This window comes from Thunnus thynnus, chromosome 11, assembly GCF_963924715.1.
Source record: "Thunnus thynnus chromosome 11, fThuThy2.1, whole genome shotgun sequence".
NCBI classification, from domain to species: Eukaryota; Metazoa; Chordata; class Actinopteri; order Scombriformes; family Scombridae; genus Thunnus; species Thunnus thynnus.
The window spans coordinates 302648-322528 of record NC_089527.1 but is presented as its reverse complement, the minus strand read 5'-3'; the positions used below and the strand labels follow the sequence as shown (position 1 = coordinate 322528).

General features: G+C 44.4%; 1 protein-coding gene across 1 annotated transcript in view; it reads left to right on the top strand.

Moving 5' to 3' along the window:
* Window positions 1-19881, top strand: part of LOC137192195 (titin-like) — a 213923-nt gene that overhangs the window by 142759 nt on the left and 51283 nt on the right. Inside the window, exons 159-188 of the mRNA XM_067602711.1 lie at window positions 100-211; window positions 713-1015; window positions 1123-1431; window positions 2041-2322; window positions 2540-2839; window positions 3209-3502; window positions 3603-6572; window positions 6693-7013; window positions 7204-7488; window positions 7664-7969; window positions 8117-8280; window positions 8458-8698; window positions 8904-9179; window positions 9351-9647; window positions 9775-10077; window positions 10523-10822; window positions 10992-11279; window positions 11620-11922; window positions 12130-12432; window positions 12553-12858; window positions 13524-13811; window positions 14125-14415; window positions 14499-14786; window positions 15824-16106; window positions 16310-16617; window positions 16721-16825; window positions 17714-17911; window positions 18040-18336; window positions 18722-19309; window positions 19438-19740. Coding sequence (XP_067458812.1) covers window positions 100-211; window positions 713-1015; window positions 1123-1431; window positions 2041-2322; window positions 2540-2839; window positions 3209-3502; window positions 3603-6572; window positions 6693-7013; window positions 7204-7488; window positions 7664-7969; window positions 8117-8280; window positions 8458-8698; window positions 8904-9179; window positions 9351-9647; window positions 9775-10077; window positions 10523-10822; window positions 10992-11279; window positions 11620-11922; window positions 12130-12432; window positions 12553-12858; window positions 13524-13811; window positions 14125-14415; window positions 14499-14786; window positions 15824-16106; window positions 16310-16617; window positions 16721-16825; window positions 17714-17911; window positions 18040-18336; window positions 18722-19309; window positions 19438-19740 — 11212 coding nt within the window. The remainder of the gene's footprint in view (window positions 1-99; window positions 212-712; window positions 1016-1122; window positions 1432-2040; window positions 2323-2539; window positions 2840-3208; window positions 3503-3602; window positions 6573-6692; window positions 7014-7203; window positions 7489-7663; window positions 7970-8116; window positions 8281-8457; window positions 8699-8903; window positions 9180-9350; window positions 9648-9774; window positions 10078-10522; window positions 10823-10991; window positions 11280-11619; window positions 11923-12129; window positions 12433-12552; window positions 12859-13523; window positions 13812-14124; window positions 14416-14498; window positions 14787-15823; window positions 16107-16309; window positions 16618-16720; window positions 16826-17713; window positions 17912-18039; window positions 18337-18721; window positions 19310-19437; window positions 19741-19881) is intronic.

Genomic DNA, 19881 nt, shown 5'->3' with positions numbered 1-19881 from the left:
AATTGAAGCAGGTTTACATGGGTCAGGTCTGTTATCGCCTGAAAGCACTGGCAACAGTTTGGTGAAAACCAGAAATGTTTATATGTTGTTTTTTTCCAGATCCCCAAACTGACTGAAGGGAGGGAGTACATCATGAGGATCTCTGCTGAGAACATGTACGGTATCAGCGACCCTCTGGAGTCTGAGGAGATGAGAGCCAAAGATCTCTTCAGTAAGTTCTTTGCAAACTGATAAAAATGTTGCATTTTTCACATTTTATTTCCCCTAAATTCATTTCAGGAAATTAATTTTTTGATCAACTAAAAATGAATTTGGTTTTATTTAGGTTTAGTACTGTGTAAAAGTCTAATCAAATCATGTCTAAACAAACTGAAAACCCAGTCATTCAATCTTCTGCGTAAGAAACTTTTTCAAAGAACTATTTGAAAATCCCCTGACAGTCTACCAAAGAAAATCTCCTCAATTTCATTTAATGCAACAAATGCCTGAGGAAAGTACTGACTAAAACATGTGCAGAACCCAATGATGATACTTTTTGAATTTATAATGAAAAAGGGTCAAACTCCACTGCAAGATATTGATTTTATTCTACAGATCAGAGTCCTGTCTGAGTGATAAAAATGTCTCACAAAGGTCAGACATCCAAATTTTCTCCAGAGATTCTCAAAAGACCCTTGATAACCAAGTTTTTTCCCCTGTGGCCCCTCTGCAGGAGTCCCAGAGGCCCCTGAGATGCCAACAGTCAGGGAGGTGTATGCTACCAACGCCCTGGTGCTATGGAACCGGCCTCGCGATGGCGGGAAGCCCATCACCAACTACATCCTGGAGAAGAAGGAGCCCTCAGCCAAGAGGTGGTCTCGGGCCACCAGAGAGCCACTGTACCCTGCTACTCAGTACAGAGTCCAGGACCTGGTGGAGGGCTGCGAGTACGAATTCAGGGTGATGGCTGAGAATGAGTTGGGAACTGGAGACCCCAGTGTCCCCTCAAAACCCATTCTTGCCAAAGATCCCATCGGTCAGTGTGACACAAACTCATGAACAATATATTTATCTTACTGCAGTGACATATTTTTTTAAACATAAAATTTAAAGTATAAAAATTTCCTCCTGTCCTCCTCACAGTGCCTCCAAGCCCTCCAGTGACCCCTGAGGCTTACGACAAGACCAAGGATACTGTCAGTCTGAGGTGGAAGATGCCTCGCCACGATGGAAAGGGCCGGATCTTTGGCTACCTTGTTGAGTACCAGCATCCTGGCGCTGTGGAGTGGAATCAGGCCAACAAGACCCCGGAGGAGTGCCCTGACCTCCACTATGTGGTGACAGGCCTAACCGATGGACAGGAGTATCTTTTCAGGATCTTCACTGTCAACGCCGCTGGCAAATCTGACCCCGCCTACGTCAAGGAGACCATCAAGGTTCATGACAGACTGGGTACGGTTTTCATTTCTAACTCATCTTTGGTTTTTATCTAGAATGTATTGCATCATTTTAAATTTGTGAAATTTGTAAATACATAAATATGTAATTGGTGTTAATGTTATTTTTGACATTCAGATGGGAATGTGTAGTCTAGCTAATAATGTAGTTTAGATTAGGGCTTCAAGCATTTTTAGAAAACAGTACTGATGAATAATGTTTTCATTTAATTTTTTGCAAAATGTGTCAAGTCAATTTTATTTATACAGTGCATCACAACAAAAGGTATCTCATGACGCTTTTCATATAGAACAGGTCAATACCATAGTCTGTCATTTACAGAGAACCAAAATTCCCCCATGAACAAGCACTTAGCAATGTGAATGTGTAAATACATAATCATATCGTTAAATTTTACCACAGTGGTATCTGTAAAGCCACTGAAAATATGTATTTTTTTATTGAATGGGCATGCAGGTGCAGTCTAGCTACTTATATAAACTAGGTAAAGTTTTTTCTTCATAACTTATGTACAACAATCATGTATTTTAATTAATTTCAACAGCGTATCCATTACATTTTCTATATCTACTAAATTCAATATATTTCTGCTTCCCTCCACAGAGGAGCCAGAGTTGCTGCTGGACGCCAACATGGCACGTGACCACCTGGCCATGCTTGGCACTGACATCACCCTGAGTGCCACCATCAAGGGTGTGCCGACACCCACCATCAGCTGGAAGAAGGATGATGGAGACATTCCATCTCACGTCACTGTTGCTGTCACCGCCACTGGAAGCAAAGTCTTCATCCCGAAGTGTGTCCGCCTTGACTCCGGCAATTACACCATCACCGCGGAAAATGCTGCTGGGAAGAAATCAGCCACCGTTGCCGTGCTGGTGTTGAGTGAGTTAAACGTCTCGCAGAAATATGTGATACTGCAGACATGAGGAGCCATTGTACTGACCAGAGAATAAAACAACAGTTTCCGTTTCTTTAGTCTTTAGTTTCTTATCTTTATCATTTTTGTTGACACCTGTCAACGTAAAATTTTATTCAGTTATTGGCAAAAATGCAGCTGTTGCACGTGAATTTCACTCACACTCAATTCTCTTTCCATCAGACAAGCCCTCTCCTCCCAGAGACCTGGCGGTCTCTGAGGTGACCAGCGAGTCCGCCTACCTGACATGGAAGGCTCCCGAGGACAACGGTGGTGCCATAATCTCCCACTACATTGTGCAGAAGAAGGACGTGGCCGCTGAGCAGTGGGTGCCCGTCTCTGCAGCCAATAAGAAACTGAGTCTGATGGCCATGTACCTGATGGAAGGAATCCAGTACCTGTTCAGGGTGGCAGCTGAAAACCAATTTGGCAGGAGCGAATATGTGGTTACCAAGACACCCATCAAGGCTATCGATCCTCTTTGTGAGTAGAAGTCATAATTATGTATGTCTAATTTCAAATTGAAAATAATAATGATAATCATTTTGTGTAAATTGTGGAGTCTCCAGATCCTGAAGACTCTACAATGTCAATCACAAGTTGTCTCTGTACTTCCAAATAAAATGGGTGAATTGTTTTTTATCACTTTGTCATGACACAAAATTCTCACAACAAAACCATAACCAGAATAAAACAACGTCTGGAAGCAGTAAGAATGATAAGTGAATAATCAACAGATAATCTCTTAGTTTGAGAAAGTTTTTTGTTCTGCCCTATTCATGTTCAGAGAATTTGGAAAGTCAGACATTTAAATCTACCAATCATCCGCAATGAAATGTTCTTACCTTTCAGACCCTCCTGGCCCACCCAAGAACCTCCACCACACTGATGCAGACAAGACGGAGGTGTGGTTGGCCTGGGAGTGGCCAGACCGCACCGGCGGAAGTGAAATCACCGGCTTCATTGTTGAGCACCAGGAAGAGGGCCAGACTGACTGGGTCACCTTCAAGACTGTCATCAACAACCATGCCCATGTCACTGGTCTGGAAGAAGGCAAGACCTACCGCTTCAGGGCAAAGGCTCAGAACGCCATTGGTGTGAGCCGTCCTGACACCAGTGTTCCCATCACCTGCCAGGAGAAAACATGTAAGACACATGATTCTTATAGGGTGGTTAACAAATGCAATTATTACTCTCATTTACAGTCTTCAAAACATCCTAATATTTTTGTTTTGCTTTCTTTTAGTGCCACCCACCATTGACGTTGATGTAAAGCTTATTGAGGGTCTTGTTGTCAAGGCGGGCAGCACTATTGTCCTCCCAGCCAAGATGACAGGAATCCCCGCTCCCACTGCCAAATGGATGACAGACGATAAGGAGATCATGTCCGAGGGCCGCTATCACATTGAGTCCACTGAATCCTCCACCATCCTTAGTATCCCTGAGTGCCAGAGAGGAGACACTGGAGAGTACATCCTCACTGTGTCCAACACTTCAGGCAGCAAGACCGTCGCACTGCATGTCACTGTGCTGGATCTGCCAGGTCCACCCGTCGGACCCATCAATATCTTGGAGGTCACACCTGATCATATGATGATCCAATGGAGGGCGCCCAAGGATGATGGTGGTACACCTATCACCGGCTATATAGTTGAAAAGAAGGATGTGAAGAAGCCATGGGAGCCCTGGTCTGTTGTTAGCTCCAGTGGCATGGGCACCAAGGCCAAGGTGTCAAGACTGGAGAAGGGTCGTGAGTACATTGTTCGTGTCCGTGCAGAAAACAAGATTGGCATTGGAGCTGGGCTTGAGAGTCCTCCCACTATTGCCAAGCATATGTTCAACCCCCCTGGTCCTCCAGGCCTCCCAGAGTGCTCTGATATCACAGAAAATGCTGTGACAGTGGAATGGACTCTGCCTGAGTACGATGGAGGTAGCCCCATCAGCGGCTATGTGATTGAACGTAGAGAGATGACAGGAAAGTGGATCCGTGTCAACAAAACTCCTGTGCTGGACCTCAGATACAGAGTCTCAGGCCTCTTTGAAGGCAACACCTACGAGTTCAGAGTGTTTGCTGAGAACGTTGCTGGCATCAGTGAGCCTTCTCCCACCTCAGACCCCGTCAAGGCTGTCCGCGCCATCACCAAACCTGGACCTCCTAGCAATCTTAAGCTGAAGGACTGGAGCAAGTCCTATGCTGACATCTGCTGGACTAAGCCTACAAGAGATGGAGGAAGTCCCATCCTGGGTTATGTAGTTGAGATTCAGAAGACAGGAACTGCACAGTGGGACAGAATCAACAAGGACCTCATCAAGATGTGTGCCTACAGAGTCCCAGGTCTTATTGAAGGAATGGAGTACAGAGTCCGCATCAGAGCCACCAACAAGGTTGGAGACAGTGAACCCAAGGAGCTGACTGAAACCATCTTGGCAAAAGACATTTTGGTCCCCCCTGAGGTTGTTGTCGACGTTTCCTGCCGTGACTCTCTGACCGTCAGGGCAGGTCAGATCATTAGTTTGATCACCAGGGTGAAGGGCAGACCTGACCCAGAGATCACATGGACAAAGGATGCCAGAGCCTTGTCACGGGACAAGCGCACTAACATTAACAACAACTATCCTCTGTGTGAACTGGTCATCGATGATGCAGTCAGGTCAGACTACGGTAAATATGCCATTGTTGCCAAGAACAGTAGTGGACAGGCACAGGCCACTATTATTGTCAATGTGCTGGACACACCAGGAGCTTGTCAGAACATAAAGGTGGCCTATGTGACCAAGAACTCCTGCATGGTGTCATGGGAGAACCCAGAGGACAATGGAGGCACTGAGATCACTCAGTATGTTATTGAATGCCGTCAGCCAAGCCAGAGAGGATGGACCGTGGTGTCCAATGACTGTACCAAGCGTCTGATAAAGGCCCCTCTGACTGAAGGCTGTGAATACTTCTTCCGTGTCAGTGCAGAAAACAAGATTGGTGCTGGTCCCCCCACTGAGACCAAGACAGCTATAGTGGCAGTAGATCCCATTGAGAAGCCTGGTGAACCCATTGACTTCCACATCTCTGAGATCGGCAAGACGTTTTGCTTCCTCAAGTGGAAGAAGCCAGATTATGATGGAGGTAGCCGAAACCTGGGTTACCACGTTGAGAAGAAGCCAAAGGAAGCTGAGGAGTGGGAGAGACTTCATAAGGGTGCAATCAAGGAGACTTATTTCATGGCTGACAGGTGCATTGAAAACCAGATCTACCAGTTCAGAGTTCAGACTAAGAATGAGGGAGGTGAGAGTGACTGGGTGACCACAGCTGAGGTCCTGGTTAAGGAGCAGATTGTGGAGCCTGAGATCAAGATAAAACTGGATGGAACCCTTGTGGTCAAAGCAGGAGACTCCATTCCTATCGAGGCAATGGTTAAGGGCAAACCCCACCCTGATGTCAAATGGACCAAGGATGACAGCACAGAGGAGATAAAGAAGACCTCTAGGCTTCAGATCGAAACTGGCACCGACTTCTCAAAGCTGCTTGTTACAGGCAGCAGACGTACTGACAGTGGCAAATATGTTGTTACTGCCACCAACAGTGCAGGAACGTGCTCAGCTCACGCTAAGGTCAATGTACTGGACAGACCCGGCCCCATCAGGGATCTCAAGGTGTCTGGTATCACCATTGACAGGTGCCATCTGGCCTGGGAAATCCCTGAGGACGATGGTGGCTGTGATATTTACAACTACATTATTGAGAAATGTGAGACCAAAAGAGGAGTCTGGTCTGTCCACTCCAACGCTGTCATCACCAACAAAGCTAACGTTACCCGTCTCATTGAGGGCAATGAATATATCTTCAGAGTCCGTGCTGAGAATAAGATGGGCCCTGGCCCTGCAGTGCAAAGTGGGTCCATCCTTGCTGGCACCCAATTTAGTGTCCCTGGCGCCCCTGACGCACCAGAGGTCACCAAGATCTCCAAGGAGGATATGACTGTGCTGTGGTTAGAGCCTGATAAAAGTGGTGGAAAGCCAATCACAGGTTACCTGTTGGAGAAGAGGGAGGAGCATGCTGTCAGGTGGTCCCCTGTCAACAAGGATCCAATCCCTGCAACTCACCTCACAGTTACCGGACTTCTACCCCTCCATGACTACCAGTACAGAGTCAAAGCTGTCAATGAAATTGGAATTGGTAGTCCAAGCAAGCCCTCACGTACCATCACTGCCAAGGACACAGTCGGTATGTAACAAATAATAAATGTTTATATTATGTTTAATATCTCTCTATTAATAAATGTGGTTCATGAAAGAATTACTGATTTCACGGCTTCACTTCTCACACCTTTATGTTTTCTTTCAGAGCCTCCTGCACCTCCTACCAACATGAAGGTCCTGGACAGCTCCAAGACTACCATCACTTTAGGCTGGACCAAGCCTGTATCAGACGGAGGAGCTCCCATCATCGGCTACGTTGTGGAGATGAAGGTGCCGGAAACTGTCAAGAAAGGGGAAGATGGTTGGAAGAGGTGCAACGTTGCGGCTCAGCTGGTTGTGTGCGAGTTCACAGTCTCAAGTCTGAATGAGAAACTTGTGTACGAATTCAGAGTGTCAGCTCAGAACCAGGTGGGCATGAGCCTGCCCTGCAACTTGGAGGGAGCTGTGATCCCAAGGGAGATTCTAGGTGAGGACCTCTCTGAATTTCAGTTTCTTTTTTTTTTATAACTAACTAAATGACTTAATAGTTGCTCCACATGATAAAAATGATATAATAGGAGAGGAACTATGGATTGCCCCCAACCAAATCGTCATGTACAAATAAACTTAACTTCTAATTGCAACCTGCAGCTGATACCCATTTTTCCTTTTAACAGAGGCACCAGAGATTGACTTGGATGCCAGCCTAAAGCAAGGACTGACGGTGAGAGCCGGCTGTCCCATCAGACTCTGTGCCACCATCAGAGGTAGACCACCTCCAAAGGTCACCTGGAGGAGGATGGGCATCGATAACGTGGTCAGGAAGGGACGTGTCGACATTATTGACACCATGACCTTCTTGATCATCCCCGACAGCACCCGCAATGACTCCGGCAAATACTGTTTGACTCTGCAGAGCACTGCTGGAGAGAAGGCTGTGTTTGTCAACGTGAAGGTTCTGGGTAAGTCCTGGTGTCTGCTTATCATGACGTAGTATGACTTAGTAACCAAACAATGATAAAATGAAAATATTTGTTGTCATTAATTGAAAAAAATGTGCTTACTTTAATTGAAAGGTTGCATTGCAGTTGAATTTCAATTCAGCATCTAAATGTCAACATTTTTTTTTCCTGACAGACACTCCAGGACCTGTGATGAACCTGGAAGCCAGCGACATCAAACAGACGTCAGCCAAGTTGTCCTGGAGCCCGCCTGAAATTGATGGTGGCAGTGAGATCACTCACTACATTGTTGAGAAGCGAGAGATTGACCGCAAGACGTGGGCAGTCGTCAAGGCCGAAGTTGAGATAGATAAGATTCCTTTCAAGGTCAACAATCTAGTGCCAGGCACCGAGTACTACTTCAGAGTCACAGCTGTCAATGAGTATGGATCCGGAGTTCCCAGGGTGTCACCCACCTCCTATCTGGCCTCTGATCCTGTCAGTAAGTATCGTTTCTTAGTCACGCTGTCTGTGACACCAGAACGGAGAGGGTGGATGGATGGCTGCCTCTGCTCATTCCATTCAGTTGTCTCTTTTCATTTTAATCATACATTAAAAGCACTTGAACACATCTGATTTCCTTTTTCAGGCAAGCCTGATCCTTGTGAGAAGATCGAGATTCTGGAAATCACCAAGAATAGTGCAACGGTTGGCTGGGTGAAGCCCTTAAGAGACGGTGGCGCCAAGATCGACGGTTATGTGATTGAGTACATCGAGGTCAAACCTCCTCCAGAGCCTCCAGCACCAGTGGAGGTTTGTCAGACTGACTTTTCTCTGACTGCTTAATGAAATTTTCTCCCTCTTTTCCTTTTTATCTATTTTGGAAAGTTCTTTAGTTCTTAAATAATTTTTTAGTTAAAGCTATTTACCCACTTCTTAGTAAACTTATAAAGAGTCAATCAGTAATCTACAACTATAAACTTTTAACAGGTTCCAGAGGGAGAGGAAGCTCCTCCACCTCCTCCACCGCCTCCAGTGGTGGAGGAGGAAGATGAGAAGGAGCCTGAGGAGGAGGCGTGGAATGCCTACACTACTGTAAAGGGTTTGACTATCAGTATCAGCGGCCTGAAGGAGGGCAAGAGGTATAAGTTTAGAGTGGCGGCCAAGAATATCATGGGGATGAGCTCGTTCACCGAGACCCGGGAGCCAGTGGAAATCAAGGAACAGATGTGTAAGTTATCACATTAGATCACTAAGGAAAATAAAGAAGTGAATGCATTGATAAATACTTGCGGAAAGTGAGGCTTGCTGTTTCAAGTTGTGAGGACAAAGTTATAGCCCTAAAATAAATTATTAGCTAGCACAGCAGCTCTCAGCTTCCTTAGATGATGATCTATGAAAGCTAATTGGTTTAATTCTATTGTCCCAACCTGAAGTGGAGCCAAAGATTGTCATGCCAGACATGGTAAGTGCCAGAGCTGGAGCTAAGCTCAGGGTGGAGGCACTGATTTCTGGAAAACCAATCCCAACCTGCAAGTGGATGCGCGGTGAGGCAGCGGTAGTCCCATCCAGCCGTCTGGCTGTGCACCAGTCTGGCAACATGTGTGTCCTGATCATCAAGGATGTGTCGAGGTTGGACAGCGGAGAGTACAGTCTGGTGGCTGAGAATAGCTCTGCAAAGGTGGTCCAAGCCCTAAAGATCGTCATTAGAGGTCAGTGTTATCTAATACTTTCACTGCACTACAGTGTTTGTTAGGTAATGTGATTTTTTTTAAATTATCTTTCAGTTAACAAATTAAGAAGATTTCAGGACTCAATACCAAAAAAATACTTGGCATAGTATAGATTTTTCAGTATTTTCTTGTCTTTTCTGTGTGTTCTAGACATCCCTGGTCCTCCTGAGGGTCCTGTAGTGATCAGCGACATTGACTCAGATGCTTGCTCTCTGTCCTGGAACAAACCGCTTGAGGACGGAGGCAGTAAGATCACCCACTACATTGTGGAGAAATGTGATGTGAGCAGAGGTGACTGGGTGATGGCCGTCTCCTCCCCAAAGACTAGCTGCAGGCTGGGAAAACTCATTCCTGGGAAGGAGTACGTGTTGCGCGTCCGTGCTGAGAACCGCTATGGTGTATCAGATCCCACCCAGTCTGACAGGATGGTCGCCAAGTTCCCCTTTGGTAAGTTTCACTGATTAATCAGAAAATACAAGATAATATAACCTGTTGAGAGTGGAAAACTAGACATCATTCAACCTAACCATTTGAAAGAGGAAGTGTTCATTTTGTTTGGTTTTTCCATCACCAGACGTTCCAAGTGAGCCTCTTAACTGCCGCATCAACAAGACCAACAAGGACTGTATGTTTGTGGCCTGGGACCAACCTGAGAGTGACGGCGGCAGCCCCATCACAGGTTACTACATCGAGCGTAAGGAGAGGAACAGCTTGCTGTGGGTGAAGGCCAATGACACAGTCGTCCGCACCACAGAGTACCCATGTGCCAGCCTCATTGAGGGCCTGGAGTACACCTTCAGAGTATCTGCCATCAACCGTGCCGGTCAGGGCAAGCCAAGCAAGAAGACTGACTTTGTCACTGCCAGAACACCTGTTGGTATGTTCATCACCAACACCTATGCAACAAGCTTTATGTTGTTTATTTATTCACTCCTTCATTCAGTTCATTCAATTTTATTTATATAGCGCCAAATCATAACAAAAGTTATCGCAGGGCTCTTTTCACATAGAGCAGGTCTAGACCAAACTCTTTAGACTCTAGACCCAACATTCCTCCATGAGCAGCACTTGGTGACAGTAGCAGAGATATGACTAGCAATAATAATAGCAGGAGAAGGTGTTGAGGCAGGACAGCACATCAGACTGGGTTTCTCAGTCTTGTTTTCAATCAATCAATTTTTATTTATATAGCGCCAAATCACAACAAAAGTCATCTCTTTTCACATAGAGCAGGTCAAGACCGTACTCTTTCATTTACAGAGACCCAACAATTCTTTTTCTTTTCTTTTTCTTACTTGCTTATGTCCATCTTTGTGTCACAGACACACCAGGTAAACCAGAAGTCCTGGATGTGACCAGGAACTCTGTCACTCTTGTTTGGACCCGACCCAAGAATGATGGTGGCAGCAAGATCATCGGCTACTACGTTGAGGCCATGCGGGTGCCGGGAGACACGTGGATACGCTGCAACACCAGCAGCCAGAATGTCCCAAGGGAGGAGTACACGGTAACAGGCCTGGAGAGGGACCTGCAGTACCAGTTCAGAGTCACTGCTAAAACTGCCGTCAACATGAGCAAACCCTCTGAGCCAACAGACCCCATCCTGGTCTGTGCTGAGAATGGTGAGAGGTTTTGAGCTAGCACTCTTTTGACCAGGCAAATAGACCAACTAACCAGTCATTGCAATAACAATTTTTTTTCATCTTGATTAGCATGACTATCAAAACATAAAAAGAGGTGTCTTACAGATCTGAAACGTAACACTTCTTTATCTCATCTGTACAAATGTAGTGCCACCAAGGGTGGAGCTTAACGCCAGGATGCAGAAGGGTTTGAAGGTAAAGGCTGGAACCACAATCCTGCTGGAGGCCGAAGTGTTTGGTAAGCCAATGCCGAGAGTCACATGGAAGAGAGGTGATGACAGCCTGAAGTCGGCCGAAGGTCAAGTCCTCACACAGCAGAGACATAACTTCCAGTTGGAGATGGCTGCAGTCACTAAGGAGCACACAGGAACCTACACCATCCATGCCGAGAATGCTAGTGGATCCAAGACTGCTGACATCCAAGTCATTGTCTTGGGTGAGTACTACATTTTTTCTTTAGGGTAGTCTATCAAAACTCGACCACACAGATCAGAGGTCAGAGGTTAAATTGTGTGTACTTTATAGGTAAAGTGCAACATCTTATGACATGATTGCCTAACAGGCTGCTAATGTTTTTTTGTTTTGTTTTTTTTGTTGTTGTTTTTTGTGAGTAACCAGTACGATTTGAAAAAAATGCTTTCCACTTGTTGATTGGTCATTTTAACATGAAATTATATATGATGTGCGCAGCTTTATTAATCAACATATCTGTTGACTAATGAAGCTGTCTAATTGGCTAATATCCCATGATGCACTGATGATTTGTGTCCACACAGATGTGCCTGGTCCTCCTGCCAGTGCCAAATTCGTCGAGGTGTTTGCCACCAATATCAAGTTGTCCTGGGAGCCTCCACTAAAGGACGGTGACGCTCCCATCACCAACTACATTGTGGACAAGCGTGAGACCAGCAGAGCCAACTGGGCTCAAGTTGTTGCCAAGTTCAAGGGCGAAACCCTTGAGTTTAATGTGGATAAGCTGATTGAGGGTCGTGAGTACCAGTTCAGAATCCGTGCTGAGAACACGTGGGGAGTTGGAGACGCCCTCATCACAAACCCTGTCGTCGCCAAGAACCCATTCAGTGAGTCCAACATTCACATCATCAACATTTCACACATAACACAACAGCAGCTTGACTATAACTGGCAGTAAGAACTCTCTGTGACCACTACTACAGTTAGTGTAGTGTGTAGTTAACTTCCTATAATGGTGATATATGTAAAACATCCAATCTCATTTTAAAATTTAAAACATATTTTTAATATCTAAATCCTGATGTCACTTCCAGCTGTCCCTGGCCCATGCGAGGCCCCAGTGATCACAAATGCGACTAAGGACCAGATGACTGTGAGCTGGAAGGAGCCTGCTGATGATGGAAAGTCCACCATCCTGGGTTACATGCTGGAAAAGAAAGAAAGCAGGGAGATGAACTGGACCAAGCTGAACAGGAAGCCCATGATAGAGAGGACCTTGGACGTCACAGGTCTCATCGAGGGAACTGAGTATGAGTTCAGAGTCATTGCTGTCAACTTGGCAGGGCTCGGCAAACCCAGTGAGCCCTCTGCTGGCACCATTGCACAGAATCCTATCAGTGAGTCCCATGACCTCTCAGAACTTACCATAGTTTCTTAATGGGAGAATGTTCTGCTACTCACAGAGATCAAAGAACATCTGTATCTAATCTAACCTGAGTCAATGTGTTCTTCCCCAGCTCCTCCTGGCCCTGTGGTGAACCCCAGTGTAACAGACACCACCTCCAGTACCATCAGCCTCACCTGGACTGCCCCTGCCAACGACGGTGGAAGCCCCATCCTCGGTTACCTGGTGGAGTGCAAGAGGACTGACACCACAGACTGGATCCGCTGCAACGTCCCCAGGAACCTGCAGGAGACCCACTACATCATCCAGAACCTCATCTTCAAAGCAGAGTACCAGTGCCGCATAACTGCCGTCAACAAGGTTGGCTTCAGCGAGCCCGTAGAAGTGCCTGGCAAACACGTTGCTAAGGACATCATTGGTAAGTTTCATTTTGACATTCTGTTTTTTCTTTTTTCCACCAAGGTTTTATTATAATCAACATATTCCTGTTTGCAAAAATACAGAAAAAAAATAAAATAAATAAAAATAAAAAATACAATTCACAATAAAAAAATGACTAAAGATGATAATAACCAAGGGATGATAACAGACAACACTAACAAAAGTTGTGGTTACAAAGTCACATTTTGAATTTATGTGACAGAAGATAAATGCATTTACAGCTGGTTTAACAAGTATGTGATAAAAGGCTGTCATAATTTAAAGAATCTGTCATTAGACCCATGAATAGCAAATCTCATCTTCTCTAATTTCAAGAACCTCAATGTATCCCTGATCCAGTGTTTAAATGATGGAGGGGAGGCTTCTTTCCAACTTTATAGGATCAATCTACTTGCTAGAGGAGTGCTGTATGCAATACATTTTGATTGGCTGTTTGGTAGAGGGTTATCTCAGTTTTGATTTTCTTAGCTGCATTTCATTTTAATTCTGTATGACCGTGAGTAAAGATGGACCACAGTATCATCGTCATTAGATGCCAGAACAATCTAGACAGAACATTTTTTGTTCTGACAGAGCTCACGAGGGCACACTTTCACTACACCAGGAAACTCATGAGACTGTCTTTTGTATGTGTTTATGCAGTTCCTCCAGAGGCAGAACTGAGCGCAGAGTTGAAGGAAGGCCTGGAGCTGTGTGCTGGCGCCACCATGAGGCTGCACGCCACCATCAAGGGCCGCCCTAATCCCAAGATCACTTGGGCAAAGATGAACACTAACATCAAGGACCGCCAAGGCATCATCATCAAGTCCACCACCACTGACACCACGGTGTTAGTGGACAATGTCAACAGATATGATGCTGGGAAATACATCCTGAACCTGGAGAGTGTGGCTGGCATGAAGATGTACACCATCATCGTCAAGGTTTTTGGTGAGTGACAGACTTTTTGTTTGTAGTGATTTTCAGTGTTGTAAGAGGAAAATATTTCAGTCCTCAGAGAGGCCTCACCTACTAGTTACTGAGGAATAGTGTTGGGCAAGTTACTTTCAAAATGTAATGTGTTACATATTACTAGTTATTTATTTGAAAGTAATAAGTTCCTTTACGATATTACCATCTGTGTAGAGCAAAACATTACGTAGCTACATCCAAGCACAGAAGCTCAAGTTTAAAGCAGTTCATTATAAATCCACTGGTGAGCAATATGTAGAACATGTTTATAAGAGTTGTTGTATCTCTCTAGACACTCCCGGGCCACCAGTCAACTTGATAGTGAAGGAGACAAATAAGGAATGCGCCTCCATCTACTGGGATGCTCCTCTAATCGATGGTGGCTACGAAATCACCCACTACATCGTGGAGAAGCGTGACACTGAGAGGAAGGCCTGGTCCATGGTCTCCAACAATTGCACCAAGACGTCTTCCAAGGTGCCAGACCTGCAAGCAGGACGGTCGTACTGCTTCAGAGTGTCAGCAGTCAACCAGCTTGGTGCTGGAGAGTACTGCGAGACCGCTGACTCTGTCAGAGCAACTGGTGGGTGTGATGATAACAGATTTAATGCTTTATCTTCTTTTATTGTTTTGCTCTTGTAATCTTACTCACATCTACTTTTCCAGAGGAGCCTGGGCCTGTCATGGACTTCAAGACCCTACTGGTTACTAAGGACTCTTGCACTCTATGCTGGAAGAAACCCATCACTGATGGTGGCAGTCGCATCATCTGCTACGTGCTTGAGGTTCTCAACGGTGACGACAACTACAAGGAGCTAATGAGGTCCAAGAACATGCAGTACAGTGCCAAGGATCTGGTGGAGGGCAAAGAGTACAAATACAGGGTCATGGCTGTGAATGACGCAGGAGAGAGCTCTCCCAAGGAGCTGGCAGTAGTCGCCAAGGATCAACTCAGTAAGGATCTGTCCATGTATACAATATATAAAACGTTCAGGCAAAGAACTGTATGAGAGAGTGTAGAGGGTTCAATGTAGCTGCAGTGTCAAGTAAAAGATAATGTACAGCTTCGCATCAGGGTCATGTATCACCCTGAAGGGGTCAATTTTGCAATAATGACCTGCTCACTGCACATTATCCCGCTTATCACATGGCTATTTACTAAAGAAATCAACAGTTTGACACAAAATATTGATTTAAAAATGATTTTATTGATTTTAAAATGATTTTACTGCTGTTACTACTGTTAGATTCTGCAGTTGGAACTGAAGCCATGGTAACATAAACTCCGTAGCCTTCTTAAGATTAACCCACTTAGCATTAACCTATAATTCTTGTTAAACTAAATATTTCCATTGATAGTGAAACGAAACAAAGTGAACAAGACTTCTTTGGAAATATTGATGTTGACGTTTCTGTCCTCATTCTCTCCTTCTTGCTGAGGCTTTGCAGTTGACACAGCTGGAAAGACAATTGTTACTAATGTTACAACTCCTGAACAATATTACTATTATCACTAACACTTATTGCTTAAGTTAGTATATAGCGATAGGCACCTAGGAGAAGTGCTCACCAGATCTGCTGCCATTGCCTAAAACAAAAAAATAACATTTTTTTGCCACTGGGTGTTGCAAATGAGCTGTAGTTGGTAATTTTACTGGACTTCTTTCTGCGGATTGATATGATTGGATGTGGTTCTCCAGTCTATGATCAGAGCTGTGTCCATAGCAACGGTCTGTTATACAAAGCAGAGGTATTCTGTTCAGAAATATATATTGTATAATGCCGTAATTGATCAATCAGAATCGAATATTGAACAAAGCCGTCTCATAATCTAAATTAACTTCTCATGAAATCTGTAGCCTAAACTCATGAAACTCGCATACTTAATGTAAAGGTCTCTGTCTGATGGATTCTTTACGATTCTAAGAAGTGAAACTCAAGTTACCCAGAGTGGCAAAAAGTTTTAAAACATTCATTATTCCTCTCTGCAGTTCATCCCAGCTGTGACTTGAGGGACCTGCCCAACATGTGCTACATTGCCAAGGAGGGCAGTACAGTCCGTCTTAAGATCCCAATCATTGGCAAGCCTACGCCCAAGGTCTCCTGGAAGAAGGGAGAAGACGAAGACCTGACAGACACTGGCCGTGTTTGTGCAGAGTCCTCTGCAGTCAACACCACCCTCCTAATCAGAGACTGTAAGAGGAGTGATGCTTCCAAGTACACCATCACCCTGAGGAACAGTGCTGGAAGCAAGGAATCCACCATCTTCATCAGGTAGTTATCAAACTGTACCAAGGCAGGGCATTTTAGAGTACATGAATAATGCAATATGAATAGTGTGCTTTAAGAGTTAACCACAAGATAGATAACAGTATTTTAGTTTATGACTTAAACTAAAGTACTATTAATATTAACGCTTGACTTTCTTTTCATCCTGAAATAAGTCAATGATAAGATTTAAATCCCTTTTGTCTCAGGGTGGTGGGCAAGCCTGGCATTCCTATTGGACCCATTAAGTTCAAAGATGTTGCTGCTGATGGTGCCACTCTGAGGTGGAAAGCTCCAAAGGACGATGGCGGCTCTGAGATCACCAACTACACCCTGGACAAAAGGGACTCAATCACCAACATGTGGGTGACTGTCTCCTCTGCTGTGGAGACCAACAGCATGAGAGTTACAGGTCTCCACGAGGGCACAGAGTATATTTTCAGAGTCTGTGCTGAGAACAAGTACGGTGTTGGAGAGGGACTCAAATCTGAGCCCATTGTTGCTAAACATCCATTCAGTAAGTGACAATAACTTTATCTTTCATACATTTTAAAGCCTGGATGTTTAGGTGTTGAACATAAAAATTGGGCTTCTCTTGACGATGTTACCATTTTTCCCAGATGTTCCCGATGCTCCCCCTCCACCTCAGATCATGAGCATGCGCCATGACTCTGCTTACCTGGCCTGGTCTGACCCCAGGAAGACTGGAGGATCTCCCATCACAGGTACAGTTGACTTAGAAAAAGAACAATGTCATTATTGTTCCATCTTAACTCTCTAAAACCTATATAGACAAAGAAGCACCTGGACATAGTTTTATATTTTTTCCAATTCTGAGCTTATTCTTTTATTGAGTATCAAGTGTTACACATCATATGATTCAGGGGAACCTGCCCTTTCTCTCTGGTGCAGTGTAAAGTCACCATCATGCATTACCTTTGTGTGAGCATACCATATTTGACAAAAAATGCCCAGTGAGAAAAAGTTGTGTTTTGTTGAACAACTCCACAGTCAACAAGGGAATATTTGTTCTTTTGACATGAAAAGTTGTATTTAGGTGTTTTAGAGCTCATGTAAATTTTGGTGCAAATCCACCTTTTCCCCAGTGAGTTACAGCCATTTACATGCATATCATACTGAGTACTTTTAGTAGACAATAGGACAATACATACATTTTGGTGCTGTCTTTATATTTTGGCCAGTGAAGCCAAACAAGCGTCTGTTTTGTTCCTCAATCATGTGATTATATGCACCGTAAATCTGGCCTGATGGTCGTAAAGGCACCAGTCAAGGTAACTTTGAAACCTGAGAATCTCACAGTTCAGACAAAAAAAGCCTGTTGATATCCTAAAGGGTTCCAAAGTTATTTGATGTTTTGTAGAACATGGTCTTGTGTAGTGTTGATGCTATGCTCAGTTCCAGAAGGTTAAGATGGAGGTTTGAAAAATACACTATTCATTAATTACTATCAAACATCTATGTTATTTTGTCATATCATATGACATAAATTTGTTCTGTACTCCTTATAGCAATTTAATTGATGAGTACATAAGCATATGTGATATGTGAGCTTAATGTGGATTTTGTTTTCCTACCTCTGGTACTATGATTAGGCTACCATGTTGAGTTCAAGGAGAGGAACAGTATGTTGTGGAAGAGGTCAAGCCCAACTGCCTTGAGGATGAAGGAACATAAGGTAACTGGGTTGACTGAAGGTCTGGAGTACGAGTTTAGAGTCATGGCCATCAACCTGGCTGGCATTGGCAGACCGAGTGCTCCCACCGATCCACAGGTTGCCCTGGATCCCATTGGTAAGTGTGAAAGATATGGGAGATATTCATTGTGACATTACATGTGAAAGAATATCCTAATTCTGTAACTGTACCACAAAAAATGTTATTTATATTGCAATAACATTTTTTCTATCATGTTTGCTCAGATACTCCTGGTAAACCTGATGTAGTCAGCATCACCAGGAGCACCGTGACCCTCCAATGGACTGAGCCAGAGTTCGACGGTGGCCACAGGCTCACTGGCTACATCATTGAGAAGCGCGACCTACCTTCCAAGATCTGGGTGAAGGCCAACAACGTGAATGTTGTGGATCCTGCCTTCACTGTCACTGATCTACAAGAGGGCTGCAAATACGAGTTCAGAATCAGAGCAAAGAATGCTGCTGGTGCTCTCAGCCCACCCTCCGAGCAGACAGACACTATCATCTGCAGGGATGAATACGGTGAGATACAGTGTCCGAAATTAACGTTTTGCCTCACCTGCCAAGAGAACTGGTAGATGAAAAAATCTACCAGTCGTGCATATTTTTACTGGCCAAAATAATAAATAATAATTAATTAAAATAATTAATAAATAATTGCCTTTTAGTGTCACATATACTTTAATTTCACCACATTTCATGGAAATAATGTATTATGTTGAATACAAACAGAGCAAAATTTGAAGCAATTTGTCAGTTGGCAGGCGTTAATTTCAGACCCTGGTGAGATATGAAACAGTGTTAAATCTACTACTAAGCTTTTATTGCACTGTCTGAATGCTTTCAGTGACTAGTATTTTGGCACAATGTATGATAAATTAAGTTTTTGTTCTATTTTGTCCAACAGCTGCACCAACCATTATCATTGACACTCATGTGATGGAGGGTCTGACTGTCAGAGCTGGCGATACTATAGTCATCACTGCTACAAGTATTTTAGGCAAACCTGCCCCAACCTCATGCTGGTCTAAGGGAGGGAAGTACTTTAAGCCCTCTGACATTGTTAATATCGAGACCACTGCAACCTCCTCAACCCTGTCCATCAAGTATGCTGGCAGGAAGGACTCTGGCGATTATGTCATCACTGCCAGCAACCCCTTCGGTGTGAAGGAGGAAACCGTCAAGGTGAAAGTTCTGGATGTTCCTTCTGCTCCTGGACCCATTGAATGCAGTGGTGTCTCCTCCGAAAAGGTCACCCTGACCTGGACTGCTCCTACCGAGGATGGAGGTTCCCCTATCAAGTACTACACCCTGGAGAAGAGGGAGACCAGCCGCCTGCTCTGGACTATCCTGGAAGAGAAGGTCATCGACTGTCACTACGTGGCCAACAAGCTCATCCAAGGCAATGAGTACATTTTCAGAGTCTCTGCCATTAACCAGTACGGTACCAGCGAGGCATCTCACTCCGAGCCAGTCAAGATGGTTGATAGATTTGGTATGTTCAGTGCATCTTAGATCATACATTTGTGCTTATTTTTTAAGGATAAAATGTCTCTCTGAGTCTGGAAAAAGAATATTAACTACTTAGGTTAATTTATATATTTCTTCTAACTATTTGTGTAGGTCCTCCTGGTCCACCAACTAAACCAGAGGTTGAGAAGGTTGATGGGCATTCAGCTACTGTGACCTGGAAGAGACCACCTGAGGATGGAGGAAGTGACATCACAGGATACTGTGTTGAAAAGAAGGAGAAAAAGGCCATGAGATGGGTCAGGGCATCCAAGAAATCAATTGCTGAGCTCAGCTATGAAGTCACAGGACTCACTGAAGGAATAGAGTATGAGTTCCGTGTTCTTGCGGAGAACAGAGCTGGCTTTGGAGAGCCAAGTGAACCATCTTTGCCTGTCAGAACGACAGTTGCTACCTGTGAGTAAAAAATTGTTTCAGCTGTGAAAAGTTATAAATAGGCCCACCCAAATCCAACGTTAAATTATTCCTTATGTTAAAATTAGTGCTGTCAAAATTAATGCTTTAATTTTTGAATTAATTTGAAATATTTCAAGCATT